The sequence below is a fragment of the Helianthus annuus genome, chromosome 15, assembly GCF_002127325.2.
Source record: "Helianthus annuus cultivar XRQ/B chromosome 15, HanXRQr2.0-SUNRISE, whole genome shotgun sequence".
Taxonomy (NCBI): domain Eukaryota; kingdom Viridiplantae; phylum Streptophyta; class Magnoliopsida; order Asterales; family Asteraceae; genus Helianthus; species Helianthus annuus.
Window position 1 is genome coordinate 17,838,232 of NC_035447.2, and position 15,454 is coordinate 17,853,685.

The 15,454-nt window shown below is 36.4% G+C and overlaps 2 protein-coding genes across 5 annotated transcripts; both read left to right on the plus strand.

The window, feature by feature from the left end:
• Positions 1-2,303: 2,303 nt before the first annotated feature.
• Positions 2,304-6,924, plus strand: LOC110910757. Its single transcript, XM_022155364.2, has 4 exons — positions 2,304-2,906; positions 2,993-3,039; positions 3,973-5,221; positions 6,026-6,924. Exons 1-4 carry the CDS (start codon positions 2,747-2,749, stop codon positions 6,739-6,741), a joined length of 2,172 nt encoding a protein of 723 aa, XP_022011056.1. The 5' UTR covers positions 2,304-2,746; the 3' UTR covers positions 6,742-6,924.
• Positions 6,925-11,332: 4,408 nt separating this feature from the next.
• Positions 11,333-12,736, plus strand: LOC110910756. 4 transcript variants are annotated; one of them, XM_022155360.2, is made up of 4 exons: positions 11,333-11,902; positions 12,017-12,152; positions 12,276-12,308; positions 12,403-12,736. In XM_022155360.2, the coding sequence occupies exons 1-4, from the start codon at positions 11,748-11,750 to the stop codon at positions 12,457-12,459; spliced, it is 381 nt and encodes a 126-aa protein (XP_022011052.1). In that variant the 5' UTR covers positions 11,333-11,747; the 3' UTR covers positions 12,460-12,736. The 4 variants fall into 4 exon arrangements, 3 of the variants coding, with proteins under 3 accessions (XP_022011052.1, XP_022011053.1, XP_022011054.1); XM_022155361.2 differs by lacking the exon at positions 12,276-12,308; XR_002576438.2 differs by lacking the exon at positions 12,403-12,736 and having other exon boundaries at positions 11,968-12,311.
• Positions 12,737-15,454: the final 2,718 nt, after the last annotated feature.

Consider the following 15,454-nt stretch of genomic DNA (forward strand, 5'->3'; position numbering starts at 1 on the left):
ACGTTTGAAACGACTCTAAGCCGTTTTAGGTTTTGTCGGACACGTGGAAATCACGAATTGGTGGGACTTGAAAGGAGTTGCTTAAACCGTTTCACAAGCATGAAACAGCTACAGATGGCTATTTTTGAAAAAAAAAAGTTGGTCAAAGGCAATTTTGGAGATTTTTCTATATATAAATTTATAGGGCGAGGATCAAATAGGAAGTTTATTTTGGCTAGAAAGGATAGGAAGCAATAGGATTAGGACATGTGACAAAATTTAAAATAAAGAGGAAGGATATTTTAGTCAATCTTATCCTTTCTTCTTCCTTCTTCTCCCCAGTATCTTCAAAACCCACCATCCTCAACCATTTCTTCACTTTCTATCTCAATAATCACTACATTATAGTGCGATTTTCGTCACCAATCAATGATTCAAACACCCGATCAACATGTTCATCAGCTTTTTGAAGAAAACCCATTTTAATTTCATACATAATCACTCGATCCGTTCGATTCGATCGCTGATAATTGTTTCTATCATTCAAATTTCATCAATCGTTGAAGAAACCGACTTCGATCCACATAAGAAATTCTTTAATTTCATTTTTATGATCTGGGTTTTTGATTTAGTTATTGCGTTTTACGATCTTGGCCGGGGTTCGGGGGCAGCGCCCCCGGTAGCAGGGTCCCAGGGGCGGCAACCCCTGGCAGGGTCCAAGGGGCAGAAAATTTAATTTTCTGTAAATTGCCTCTGGAAAACTGCATTCGTAGATGGCCCTTTTGATCTCCTACTTCCTGGTTCAGACAATTCACAGACATTTTTAGGCCATTGCTTTTTAGAACTAAGAGAATTTTATGTGTTTTTTGGCCATTGCGTTTTAGAAAAACACATTCTTGAAGTGTTTTTAGTCATTGCGTTTTAGGTAAAACACATTTTTAGGTGTTTTCAGTCCATTGCGTTTTAGAGAGAACATTTTCTTTTGTTTTTTTAGGCCATTGCGTTTTAGAAATGAGACATTCTTAAGTGTTTTTTGGCCATTGCGTTTTATAAATAAGACATTTCTTTGTGTTTTTGGTGCATTGCGTTTTAGGTAAAACACATTTTTATGTGTTTTCAGTCCATTGCGTTTTAGAAAACAAACATTTTAAGTGTTTTCTTGCCATTGCGTTTTAGAAATAAGACATTTCTTTGTGTTTTTGGTGCATTGCGTTTTAGGTAAAACACATTTTTATGTGTTTTCAGTCCATTGCGTTTTAGAAAGTACACTTTCTTTTGTGTTTTTAGGCTATTGCGTTTTAGAAATAACACATTTCTTTGTGTTTTCTGGCAATTGCGTTTTACAAATAAGACATTTCTTTGTGTTTTTGGTGCATTGCGTTTTAGAAAAATGTCATTTTATAGGTTTTTTTCCATTGCGTTTTACGCAACTGTGTTTTTACCATTGCGTTTTACGCAACTGGGTTTTCAATTTTTTTTTTCGAAAATATAGCAATAGTATACTCGTTTTAAAGATAAAAAACGCTTGTTTTTTGGTGCAATTTTTATAAAAAAATAATGTCGTGTGAAAGAGTTATTAACGTTTAAAAAATGTGTGGGAATTGGAGGAGAGAGAAACTATTACCTTGTATTAACTAGAATGCCCCTAAACAAACTCACGCGCTTCTTTTTTCTTCTCTTCAATTTCCATCATTTAATCTTAGCCCTTGATTAACCAAATGGATGGTCAAGATCACTTTCTAGCCTTCTTAGCCAAATAAACTTTCTATTATATCCTAACCCTAAATTTATAATCTGTTTTATTTTTAGTATTAAAATGGGTTTTTAAAATAAATAAGTAAAATATCAATTTATCTTTATTTAAGGGTGAGGGGGGCACCCTCGGTGAGTGAAGGCGGTGACCAAATCCGCCGAAGAGGGCGGTGCCGCCTTTCAATCGGGGACCAAATTCGGGGGATAGGCACCGAAGAGTGGAGGAGAGAGAAGATGGGCCCCCCAAGCAATCAACCAATGATTTTTTTTTTAATAAAAAAACAAGTCACCTAAAAGGAGAGTGCCGCTATTAAATTGGGGTGTGAGAGGAGTTGACGTGGCATAACCTGATTGGGTGTGCGTAAAAGAGGGGACTCCCCTTTTAAGGGAGTGCCCCGCTCACCCTAACGGTTAAAACTGAGTGAGTTAAGATTAAAGGATATAGAATCCAAGATTTTGATACAACAAATATTAATATTTCATAAAAAAGTTGAAAACATTTACATAGATTCACACAAAATTGAAAAGCTCACTTTACCATGTTGACTTATGATGGCTTGGCTGTCTCTCATCCAACACATCTTATCCTACGCACCAACCCCTCACTCCCTCCAAAACCCACCCTGTAAAAAGTGAAAACCCAAACACCCATTATCCTACGCACCCACCCCACCTCTACACGCCACCGTTAATCATCAAATCATCCTCAGTTCACTGTCAAAAATCAAAAGATTTTTATGCTTTCTTTCTTGATTCTGTGATTGTGTCAGATCCTTAGTTGTTTCTTGTGACCAAAAGTGAAAAGAAAAGCAGAGTACTGCGTATTTTAGCAGAGTACGGTGTTACAGAAGATTCCCCTGTTTTTCTTGTCAAAATTAGCCTCTGTATCATCAACATTGTGTTTAAAACTTCAACAATTGAACCAAAATCAAAATTTCTGAACAAAATGTGGCTCCATTTTGACCAAATGTTGAAAAAATCATAACCTCTGTGTTCGAACATTTTGGTGAACAAGATGATGAATGATAACGCAAGCGTGACGTCATCGTTGTTAGCTGTCGTAGAGAAGACACCTAGAAAGAATGGTGGGTGTGTTGGTATGTTTTTTCAGCTGTTTGATTGGAACCGAAGGTTTACGAAGAAGAAATTGTTTTCCAAACGGTTGCTTGCGCCAGGTTAGTGTTCTTGCTATTGTACGCCTTTCTTTGCTATTGTACGCCTTGCTTTGTTATGAAGTTGTTTGACAATTGTGTGAATGAAGGTTTGAAGAAGTTTGGAGGTGATGAGAAGCTGCCTAAGTTATTACTGGTATGTAAAAATGTAAAAGATTGTGGCTCGAAGCTTGCTCGAGAAACACTTTGAGAAAAAAACGGCTCGAAATTGGCTCATTTTAAACTAGCCGAGCTCGAGCCAAGGTAAACTTGCTCGTTTGGTTCATTTAAGTAGTTAAGTTAAAGCCCGGGCTGCATTCGAACCAAACGAACAAGAACAAGACCTTGGTCGCGTTCGTTTTTAAGAAATATATGTGTTCATGAACAGTTATCGAACGAGATTTTATGTTCATGTTTGTTTGTTAAGGGAATGAACTTGTTCGTGTTTGTTTGTTAATTTTAGGCAACGGATGAAAATGAACGTTGATGAACACAAATGAGAACAAACTATGTTCATGAACACAAATGGAAACAAACGAACTGACAAACACAAACAAGCAGCGCGTTCATGAACAAAATATATAATACACTCGCACTTATCATTGTGTAAAAGATACAAAATATAAGAAGTTTTAAAAATAAACGAGTTGGCTTGACGAGCTATGATCTTACTCTAGCTTCTGATGAGCCGTGCTTGAGTTCAAAATTGCAGTTCGTTAAGATAAACGAGTCTGGGCTAAGGTAAGCTCGTTTGTTGGCTTACTCGTTTGACCCGTTTAAGTTAAAGCCTTAATTGATATATAAATTATAATTCAAATTTTAAAATAAATATATTATAAAATATAAATTTTGGAGTTTATAAATTATCAATTACATGGATGTTAAAAATATTTTTTTTGGTTTTATATATATTCGTGTGTAAAAATATACAAAAATTAAGATGTTTATAAAAATAAACAACCAGGCTCGGTTTGTAAACGAGCGGAGTCCAAGTCCAACTGGCTCAGCTCGGCTCGTTTACTCCCGAATGTCTAGTTCGAATCGTCACCATGATCATGTGGTTTTTATTCTTGATATTCTACTGGTTTAGATTGCTGATGAAAACAGTGGAGGCTTCCCAAATAAGAACAAAAACGACATTAACGGAGTTCAAACTCCTAATCTGGTTGCTAGGCTCATGGGGCTGGAGTCTATGCCACCGGTGCACCACGATAAGCCTCATAAAGATCATTCCGACGAGTTTAAGCCTCAAAAACATGATTCTAGCGAGTTTAGGCCTCAAAAGATTCAAAAGACAGCAATAGTGGATAGAAAATCTGTGACCAGATTTGGAGCAGAAGCATTGCAGTTAAAACATGTTTTATCTCAATCAAGAAAGCATCATCACCCGAAACTCGCGTCGCCTGTAACGAGTACTAGTCATCGCGGAAAGAGAAATTCATCGCGGTTAATTGGTGCTGCCACTAGAATCTTGGAACCCGGGTTGCAGGCTAGAAACAAGTCCAAATATGTCATTAGTTACGGTCAGGGTGCACGAAGACCGTTGGGAAACGGGCTCATATCGGAGCCCGTTAAAGGTGAAGATCTTGATCTATTGAGTAGACATGCATCTTGTAAAAACTGTGGCAATTTGATTGATGTTGCGGAGTCCACATCAAAGAGAGATATGATCAAGAACACGAATGGTAGTAACTTGAGATATGATCAAGAACACGAGTTTTCGACCGATGGTGTATCGATTGATCGTGGTTATTTTCAGGAAGATAACCGAGACCAGGTGAAAATGAACACGGGTTTAAGTGGTCAAACACGGTCAAGGGTCATGCCTAAAGGTGGAGATATGAAGTTTGAAAGCGCGCGTGTTAATTGCTCATCTCCAAGGCCGAAAAGGAGAGTAATGCATACTAGAACACAATGGGGAAGTTGTGGTATAGTCGGTTCGTCGATTAACGGGCCAAGAATGGTTAGTACTGTTCAACCGAAACAAGTTTATCGGGGACAAATTGTCAACAAGAACCATGATGATGGGATGACATTTAGGTTCAGTTCTCCAATGAAGAAAAACCCGAATGCTACTCCTTGTAAAACGACTTCACGCAAACGGGTTCCACCAAATCCGAGCTATGAAAATATACATGCGCAGAAACCATTATCGGTGACAGTTGCAGGGTATGAATCAGGAATATATGGGAGGACTCAAAATGATAGGAACCATCACGGTTACGGGCATGACCACTGCAACGGCTTCTGTTTGCAGCCCGTGTGTTTTCCTTCATCGCGCTATGAAGCTTCGTTTTCAAATGACAGCTGTTGCTCCAGCAGTTTTGAAGATAGTTCAGGTAAGACTTTTGTTTTCAGGTTCTTGCAGTATAAAGTTTAGTATCGGTTTTGACCCGTTTGTCAGTAAAACGGGTCGGTTTGAAAACAGGTTAAAATCTGTTTAAAATCAATAGAACCTACTTAATTATCAATATAACACAGAGTGAATTTCAAGGATTGTCCTTTATCTTTATACCCATTTTCAGGCGTTGTCCTTTATGTTCAAAATTGACGAGTTTTGTCCTTTATGTTTTCATATCATGCACGTTTTGTCCTTTAGGCCTAACCCAGTTAGTTTTTTCAGTTAAATTTGGTCATGAGGGCATTTTTGTCAATTCAAAGGTAAGTTCAATGGCAGATTTACAGCTCAAAGCTTCTGCAACCTTTGAATTGACAAAAATGGCCTCATGTGCAAAGCATATGACCAAATTTAACTGAAAAACTAACTGGGTTAGGCCTAAAGGACAAAACGTGTATGATATGAAAACATAAAGGACAAAACTTATCAATTTTGAACATAAAGGACAACGCCTGAAAATGGGTATAAAGATACAGGACAATCCTTGAAATTCACTCTTACACAAAATATTTGTCAAATTTAGGAAAAAGTAAAACAGAAAACGAAAGTGTGTTTTTGGGTCCGCCAACCTGGCCTGACCCGTTTTGACCCGAACCTGAATTATCATTATAAAAGGCAAATATTTTAAAAAATCAGGAAAGAGGGAAAATGAAAAAGTGTTTGTGGGCCAACCAACTTGGGCTGACCCGTTTTGCAACTATTAGACAATTGCATTTTAATTTTTTGTTTGATTTTCTGATTCAAGTACGCACACAACACGCGGACTCCATGAGTTACTCATACGACGACGAATCACAATATCAAGAATCAGAGACCGATCCTTTTTGTTCTGGTGTCGTGTTAAGAAAAGAGAACACCCATAGCAAGTTGGTAACCGATCTTCTAACGTATATTTCACAAGTATTATGCAGCATAGATCTTGTTAATACCAAAACGAAACGTAACATAACAGAAATCATCTTCAACTCCGAGCTAGTCCTAGGCAGTCAAACGCCACATAACCCGAATGAAATAAACTCGTTCTTCATATGCGACCTTCTACTCGAACTCGACACTCTTACAAAGGTAACGTGGACAAGATTTGGTAACTTTCTCGGTTCTAAGAACTCAAATGCGCGATATCAACTTAAACGCTTCGTCTTTGATTCCCTAATAGAATATTTGGAGTCGAAATATGTCCGATACGCGAAATGTGGATTTAGAGAATGGATGAACCTCCCTCCATTCATGGGTTTTGATAGTTTAGTTTATGAAGTTGTGGAGGAGGTGAGAGGGTGGATGAGTGCGGCATCGGACGAGGTAGTGGTCCCGATGGACATGAGTCGTGGATCGGGACAATGGAGTGATTTTGAGATCGAAGCGTATGAGACGGGTGCTAAGGTGGAGTGGGATATTGTCGAGATGTTGATCGATGAAATCGTGGTTGATGTTTCGACCGGTTTTCGCCCTTTTCGGGTGTGAAGGGGTTCTTTTTCATGGTCCAAATGAAGATGTACATTTTTGGAGGATTTTATTCCTTTTGGTTTAGTGAACAAAATGCAATTTATTTTATTGGAAGGTTCTTTAATGTTGTAATGAAATGCTAATTGTTGACATGAGTCGTAACCAATTTACAGAATGAATATAAGAATTTGAATTATGCTACGTTCGGTTTTTCACTTACATATCTAATTAAAAGGATTTGCTAATACGTCAAATACTTAAATGTTCAACTGACAAAACTATTCTGGTTTAATTCACAAAAAAACATAGATGAAACTTTGTCTGCAATTATTTGAGATTGGTGTAGATGATGATTTTAGGCTATGAGGTGTGGTTCTTCCTTCTTTCCCAAGTTTATCTTAGCGGCTGTTTGTTTACCTCTTAATGAGGCTCTTAATGGTTCAGACCTCTTACTGGTTCAACACTTAATGGTTTAGACTGTTTATTTCACGAGCAAATGTCTGAATGGTTCAGACATTTGCCTCTGAATGGTTAAGATTTATACATAGTCTGAATGGTTAAGACCTCTAATCTGAATTGGTCAGATATTTGCCTCTGAACGGTTAAGCATTATACAAACTTTTAATGGTTGAGACCTCTTACTGGTTCAGCACTTAACCATACAGATGTTGCCAAATAGCCCCTTAGTGTTACGTCACCATTCCCTTCCACTTCACTATCCTTCCTTAAACATGGGTTGTGGTCCCTCTTCTTTCCCCTTCTATATATTTTTTATTTAATGTATTTGTTTTATAAATAACATATTTTTATTCTTTTAATCTATTTTATTTATAATAAAGTCTTTAAACCCCGCGTTGCGGGGTCATATAACGTGATAAGTAGTAAGCAAAGCAAACGACGATCAAAATCGGAAAAAAATCTTAAAGCAAAACGCGAATTTATAGCGCCACGTGACATGAAACGAATGTAAAGATAAATACAAACTTATACCACAACCTAGTGTAAAACGTAGACAAACTCAACTTCACACCGTAAGTCATAGATATAGTTTAAAAGAGATAAATACCACTAATTTGATTAATTAATATGATCTTTTAAAAAAATTAAAAGTTATTTGATATTAAATATTTAGTTTCTTAAATACTATGATAAGTCATTACTCACCATTCCCTTCTCTCTAAAAGTAAGGACACAACCACCACCCAAATGGAAAGCAAGGGAATGGTAGTTTTGTAATTAAATTTAAAAATGAGGGTACTATATATATTGTAGCTAAGAAGCTACTGAAATTGTTATATATAGATAATACGAATATTTTTTATGAAAAATAAAAATTGCATAAAAATTCTAGAAATTTACAAAAAAAAAAAAAAAAAAATTAAACACAAATTGTAATCTAAAGTTACATACTAAACCTACGAACACCACTAATCGTCATCAAGGGGATCGACATAGATGTTATTCCAGATATGGTCGATTAAATTCGCACATAAGTTTCCATGCACATATTTATTGCGTAATGCCCACAAATTTGAGTGTTGTTGCTCCTCGTCAACCGGCTCAACATCCTCATTAATGTATTCGGATTGTATTCGCATATTATTCGACCTTCGTCTTCAATAATCATGTTATGTAGTATTACAAGCATGCATAATATATCTCAATTTTTTTGGTTCCCATGCACGAGTTGGTTGTTGTATTATCCCTCGTTTTGACTTTATCACACCAGATAGTTGTTCGGCATCTTTTCTTGCCGCTTCTTGGCACTTCGCAATTTTTTTTTACTTTTTCATCAGCGGGATCTAGAATAGATTTAACAATAGCCGTATAGGTTGGGTACATATCGTCGGGTAGGTAATACTTATGCTTGTATGACACCCCATTGAGCATGACAGAGAATCAGGACCCGTACCTCTAATGATGTCGTAGAAATCTCAGATCTTGCTAGAACGTTGAGATCATTGTTTGAACTTGCAACCCTATAAAAGGCATGCTAAACCCATAAATCTTGTGAGCAAACGACTTCTAGGATTATTAAGGGATAACCTATATCATAGCATAAATTGACCCCGCCATGTAGTAGGGCAATTACGCAATGGCCAATGTGTACAATCAATACTTCCTAGCATGCCAGGAAATCCATGTCTCTCTTCATGGAATGCATAAAGCTTTTCTATATCCTTCTTCGTTGGTCTACGCAAATACACCTTGTTATACAGGTTCACGATACCTTTGGAAAATTCATACAAACACTCCCAACTCATTCTAGTGGACATCCTTAAATATTCATCCTATAAATCACTAGCAGTGCCATACACTAATCGACGAAGTGCCAAAGTGCATTTTTGAAACGTAGTCTAGCATCGTAGCATAGTGTGAAAAACTCATCATAGTTAGCCATATCATTGGCAATACGTACGAACAATCGACGACTCATTCGAAACCTACGCCTAAATTGTTCGTTAGTGTATACACAATTTTCAGCAAAATAGTCATCCACCAAACTATCATGTGCACCTTAAATAAAGTTTGAAAACTATTATACAAAACAATCATAAAAATAAATAACAAAACTTATAACACCAATTAATTTTAAAAATATAAATTGTAAAAAATAATATACCTTCGCGATCTCTATTTAACGCAACGGCCTTTGTCTTTTTTTGTTGTGAAGATCCTTCGTCTTTGCCATCTTCTTCCATCTCGACAATAATTTTCGCCGTCTCAAGAATCGCGCTAAGCAAAAACTTTCCAGCATTCTCCTTGTCCGATGAAAAACTCATGGCAACTATTTTTTTTTAAAAATATAGACGAAGGAGAAGATAATATAAAAGATGAAGAGTGTGGTGAGTTTTTTTTTTTTTTGGTAAGAATGAGGTATATGTAGTGTTTAAAAAATATTGATTTTTTTAATACAAGAGCCGTTGTACAAAGGTCGGATGTTTCAAAATCATCACATTTGTCATCAGGGAGGACGGAGTTGAGCACCGAGTGCCCTGAACTACGGGCCGGGGGGGGGGGTGTTCCCTGACAGGGAAAGAAGATACCTCAGCGCCCCGAGGTGCTCCCCGAGCCCACAGCCCACCGTCTTACAAGACTAGTTCTTCTTGGAGAAGGAGGTGCCTCAAACAAGGGCGTGACCAATTAAGAGTGAGCCGTAGCACGGGCTACAGCTCAACCCCTTATTCACAGTGTTTTTTTTTCGGTTTTATACATAGCATACCCCAAAATATATACGAGTATACCCCTAAGAGAAAATTATGAAACTTGATATTATTCATTAAGCCCAAAACTTGTAAGGTAACCAAGCCCAAATAATTAGTTTTATGATAATTAAGCCCAAATTGTAATAACTAATAAAGCCCAAATAATAAAATAAGTGATCTTGCGCGCCTTATGGTTGAAATGGGAACACACTTCTTGTCCTTTGGTTTATCGGGTAATGAAGCTAGCTTTGGTTTTACCGGTTGTAACCACAACCGTTGAAAGATGTTTTTCGAAGTTGAAGCTTGTCAAGACGGATTTACACAGTCGAATGGGCCCAAAATTTTTGAACAATGCCATGTTTGTGCGGTCGAAAAGGATTTTTTTTCATAAAGTAAAAGACGACGATGTGATGGAACGATTTCAAGCTATGAAAAAAAGAGAACAAATCTATTAGGTTTGTGTTTTACTTTATTTATTTATTGTCGTTTTTTAATATTGTATAATTGCATGGTAAAATTTTTTTTGGGATACCCCTGATTTAATGGGTTAGTTCCACCACTGGCCTCAAAGCTAGGTGAAGAACTCTGGATTCACATGAACCCACTCGATTTTGAATCTTTAGTATAGATGTATATAAAAAAAATATGAGATGCACCCATAACAAAATTGATGGATGGCTCCAATTATTAAGGCTTCCACCTCTAACATGAGGTCCTTGGTTTGAGTCTCCCCATGGGGTTTTTTAAAAAACTTTTTCTTCCCTTTTTTTGTAAACTGGCGCCCCCAAAAAATTACATTATACCCAAACGCCCCAACACTCAGTTACTTGTTCATGGGCAATGGGCTCAAAATTCATTTATTGATATTTATTTTTTAAAGGAATTAAAATATTGAGGAATAAAGTTTCTTGAAGTTAATTTTATATATTGTGGAATATAACTTCAAAGTAGAAAATATGTAGTAAAAGTTCTGAAAGTTTAAAAGATTATTGATATTTCTAAACCTTTATTATTTATGGTTGCTAGTTCTTTGAGAAAACTATTGTTTTATGCTTAAAGAAATATGCAATATTTTTTAAAGTGAAACCCAAATCAGGGTTTCTTGAATGCTTGTTTTATTTAGGGTAAATTACTTTTTGAGTCCCTGTGTTATATGTGTTTTAACTAGTTGAGTCCAAAATCAAAAAGTTTAACGACCTGAGTCCCTATAAGCAATTTCTTTAACCATTTGAGTCCAAATTTCAACCTCAGTTAGATAATCTCAGTTAACTTTTTTTAAAATGACCAAAACACCCTTTTATATTAAAAAAACCATTTTATTATTAAATATATATATATATATATATATATATATATATATATATATATATATATATATATATATATGTCCAGATCATAAACAATCTTCATCTTCACCATTACCTCCAGAACTTTCTCTCTCTCTCTACCAAAACCACCTCCAACCCACCACCACACCTCCACCAGCAACACCACCGTCGCCACACCATCAATACCACCTTCGACACCATCATCACCATCAAAACCCTCATGTCCAAGCTCCATCTCCGGCTGCGAAATACTCTTCTGGAGCTACGATTCCCAGCAGTTAGGGTATCCACAAGCAATCGAGAGCAGAGAAAGAAAGAAGCCCCCTCTCTAATTTGAGCATCAACACAGCAATTCCAGATGTGGCGAACCCTAACTCTGTGGAGAAGTCAATTTCTGGTGATTCAGAGGTCTCACAAGAAAGAAAGAAGCCCCCCTCCAACGTTCAGGTGGTGGTGCACTGATGGTGCGGTGGTGTTAATGGTGGTCTAGATGAGAAAGAGAGAGAGGAGGGATGGGTGTGAACTGAAATGGGTGTGTGTGCAGTGTATCACCACTACACCGTCACCACCACAACACCCACCACCGTTGTATCTCCACCGTCACCACCATTCAGCGATGGAGAATTGGATAAAGTGGAGAAGACGGTACGCCTGATTGCTGCCATTTACATTTAGTCATCCACCGATGTAAATTAGTGTTTATGTTTTAGGGGTTTTGGATACAAAGTTGATTCTCTTGCCGGGTCGGATCCATTTCAGGTGTTGGGTTAGGCTGGTAATGGTACGGTTCGAACCGGGTATTATTCTGCAGGACTTTCCTTGTTCTGAGTCTGCTATTAGACCGGATCTTCTTAGCTGTGATTCATGTGGAGAACACCTATGTCTTGTGGCTCAGGTTAATGTTAAAATGTTACTAGAATGGTGTTGAGATTTTGGGTGTTGGATCTTTGTTTGATATTAGAGTGGGTAGAACTGTGTTTTGTTTATTGTCACGCTTATTTTATTGCGTTATTTTCAGATTTATGCCCCTATTTCCAGCAAGATGTTAACGGTAGAAGAGCGTGTAATTTATATATTTGCTTGTGTAGACCAGTTTGTGAGGCGTTGAGGTAGGTAATTCTTATATATTCTATCGTTTTTGGCAGCAATCAGGCGTACCGTCTTCTCTGCTTTTCGAAATCTCATTCAGCGATGTCTGTTAGCGATGGTTCAGTGGTGGGAATGGTGGTGGTGCGGTGGCGGGGATGGTGGTGGTGCGGTGGCGGGGATGGTGGTGGTGCGGTGATGGAGGGTGGTGGTGGTGGTTGGATCTCCAGAGAGAGAGAATGTGCAGAATAATATATAATATTTTACTCCTGTGCATTAAAGACTTGTTCATTATACTCTTATGCATATTAGAGTTGTACTTTGTGTGTAAATGACTAAATTGCCCTTGTAGTTAACAGACTTGATAGATGGAGTTAGAAATTTGGACTCAAATGGTTAAAGAAATTGCTTATAGGGACTCAGGTCGTTAAACTTTTTGATTTTGGACTCAACTAGTTAAAACACATATAACACAGGGACTCAAAAAGTAATTTACCCTTTTATTTATGTGTTTTTATACCAAGGTTTGAAAGTAGGAGGATGTTATGACCATTTAAAATGCATCTTTTAGAGTTCGTTTTAACTCTATGTTTTGGTTTTTTTTTACCATTTTATAGTAGTAGACAATTGTTATACTTACTAGAGGGTATGCAATTGTATACTCCATGAAATCTTTTTTTTTTCTTTTGATTTCGTTATATGTTTCAAACTCATCTTTTATGCACAATCACGATAAAAGCTCGATTCGGACAAGACTTGAAAAAAGTTAAATGTTTTTAACTCGTCTTTAAATGACGATGTTTTTTTATTCTATCGTATTTTTATTATGTGATGAACCTTACCTGACCCGAACCATCATATCGACCCAAAAATTTTTATGTTCGGTTCTATGAAATATTTAGAGCATCTAAACACAATGAACCCATCCGAAAAAAATGGATTCACCACTAATAATCAAATCGTCGTAACCAATTTATAGAATGCATAAAAGAACTTGAATGCTACATTCATATAAGAACCTGTAGAATTAAAAGATTCTAAATTGAAAGAATTAGTGGGATTCGTCCGCGCTTCGCGGCGGAATTTCGGTCAATATCGGTTCGGTTCATGGGAGTACCAACATGATACTGACACTCCGCATAGCAATCGACGCCTGTTTTACATCGACTGAAAACCATAATAACGAATGTATGTACCTAACTATCGTTGTTCGGTTGGCATTGGTTCGATTCGTTACGGTTGGTACCTTCACTCGATATAGCTTATACTACCCAAAATTTTTTTTATTGCGGATACAACTCCTTATTCAACGAATTTTATATTGGCACGTTGAGAAAAATCATAAAAACGAATACAATACACGTATCGATGTTGACCGCCACGTTGCGAATGGCAGGGTCATAAAACCGTGTTAAGTAGTAAGCAAACATCGACCAAAACCAAGAAAAATCATAAAGCAAAAACACGAATTTATACCGTCACGTGATCTATAAACATAGGGAAAAGCAAACGTAGACTTATACCAAAAATTACCGTAATACACATGCAAAGTCACTACAAGGCAAAAAGAACGAAGGCAAAAAAAAAAAAACACTATAAAACAAGAACCATAAAAGACACACACAAAAAAAAAGCCACTATTCACAAAACGCTTCATCATTTGTTATTATATAAAACTAGTGAGATTACCCGCGCTACGCGATATCTATTCTGGTTCAATATAACAACCAACCGAAAGAAATAAACTCAAAAGAATATTGACACATTTTTTACATCGATCGAAAAACAAAAAAATAAATTTAAATTGGACAGCGAGATGGACTGATTTTAAGTTAATTGTAAATGAAAACTTAAACGTTATCTTAAATATAACTTCAATAAAAAGGGAACATAAAACTAAAACACTAAACATAAAGAAAAGTATAGAAATAGAAATAATAAAGTCTAGAAAAAAATCAAGAAAAAAAGTACATAAAAATAAGCATAGAACGTGTTATATTTGACTTGACATATTCTGAAAAAAAAAATTACATCAAAAGGTAAACCAACTTGAATTTATATCAACACGTGCAATAAAATAAGCACGAAAGAAAGTAGTTACGGCGCGTTGCGGTGATGTCAAAACGTAAAGTGACTCGAATTTATACCGTCTAATGAAAATATAATATATTTTACTCTACTAGTTTCCGAACAAAATTTACGTCAAAACGTAGAGAAATTGAAAACGTAAATAAAAATAAGCACGGAGGTGTATTATATTTGAACTGACTCATTTTCCAAAAAATTACGTTAAAATATAGACTAACTAAAAACGTACATGATTATACGGATAAGAACATATTATACTTGACCCAACTCATTTCCGCGAAAAATTTACTTCTAAACGCAAAATAACACAAATCAATTTTAATTTATACCAACATGTAAATAAAAATAAACACGTAAGCCTTGATTACAAAGTTTTTATAAAGTTAAAGGGTTGTAAGTGTTAACGCTGAAAGTTAAGAGGTAAAAGAATACAAAACTATAAATAAAAAAACAAAAGATAATAGAAATCACAAAAGTGTAGGATCGTTTTGTGACCCAAACGAGTCGATCAGAAGAGTTAAACTCAGTTTCAGAGGCGGAAACTAAGAAACTAAGCTCAATTCAGCTAGTATATCACTTTTAACTGTTGTATCTATTGATTGAATGACATTTACAATTCTGACAACACTTCGGCAGCACTTCGTTGCAAACCGGAAGGACTAGATAATGATTTCGCTCGAGACACTTCCTATATATAGCCTCTGTGATTTCGCTTGAACTCAATTCAAGCGGAATCACTATCTACGACTCAAGCGGAATAAGCATTTAACTCTCGAGCGGAATTAGATGATTTGGTGATTTCGCTTGAAAGTGGCCTAATGCCATTTCAAGCGGAATCAGCTTTAAACTTCCACTTTTTCTCGATTCTCGTGCCCTGATCTAGCATATCCTATACAAGACTCGATACAAGACGTAGACGACAGACGGATGCAGCAACAAAAAGTATAAAAGAATACAAAACTATAAAAAAAACTAAAAAAGATAAAAGGGAAGGCAAATAAAAGAAGTCGAATAAGAAAAAAA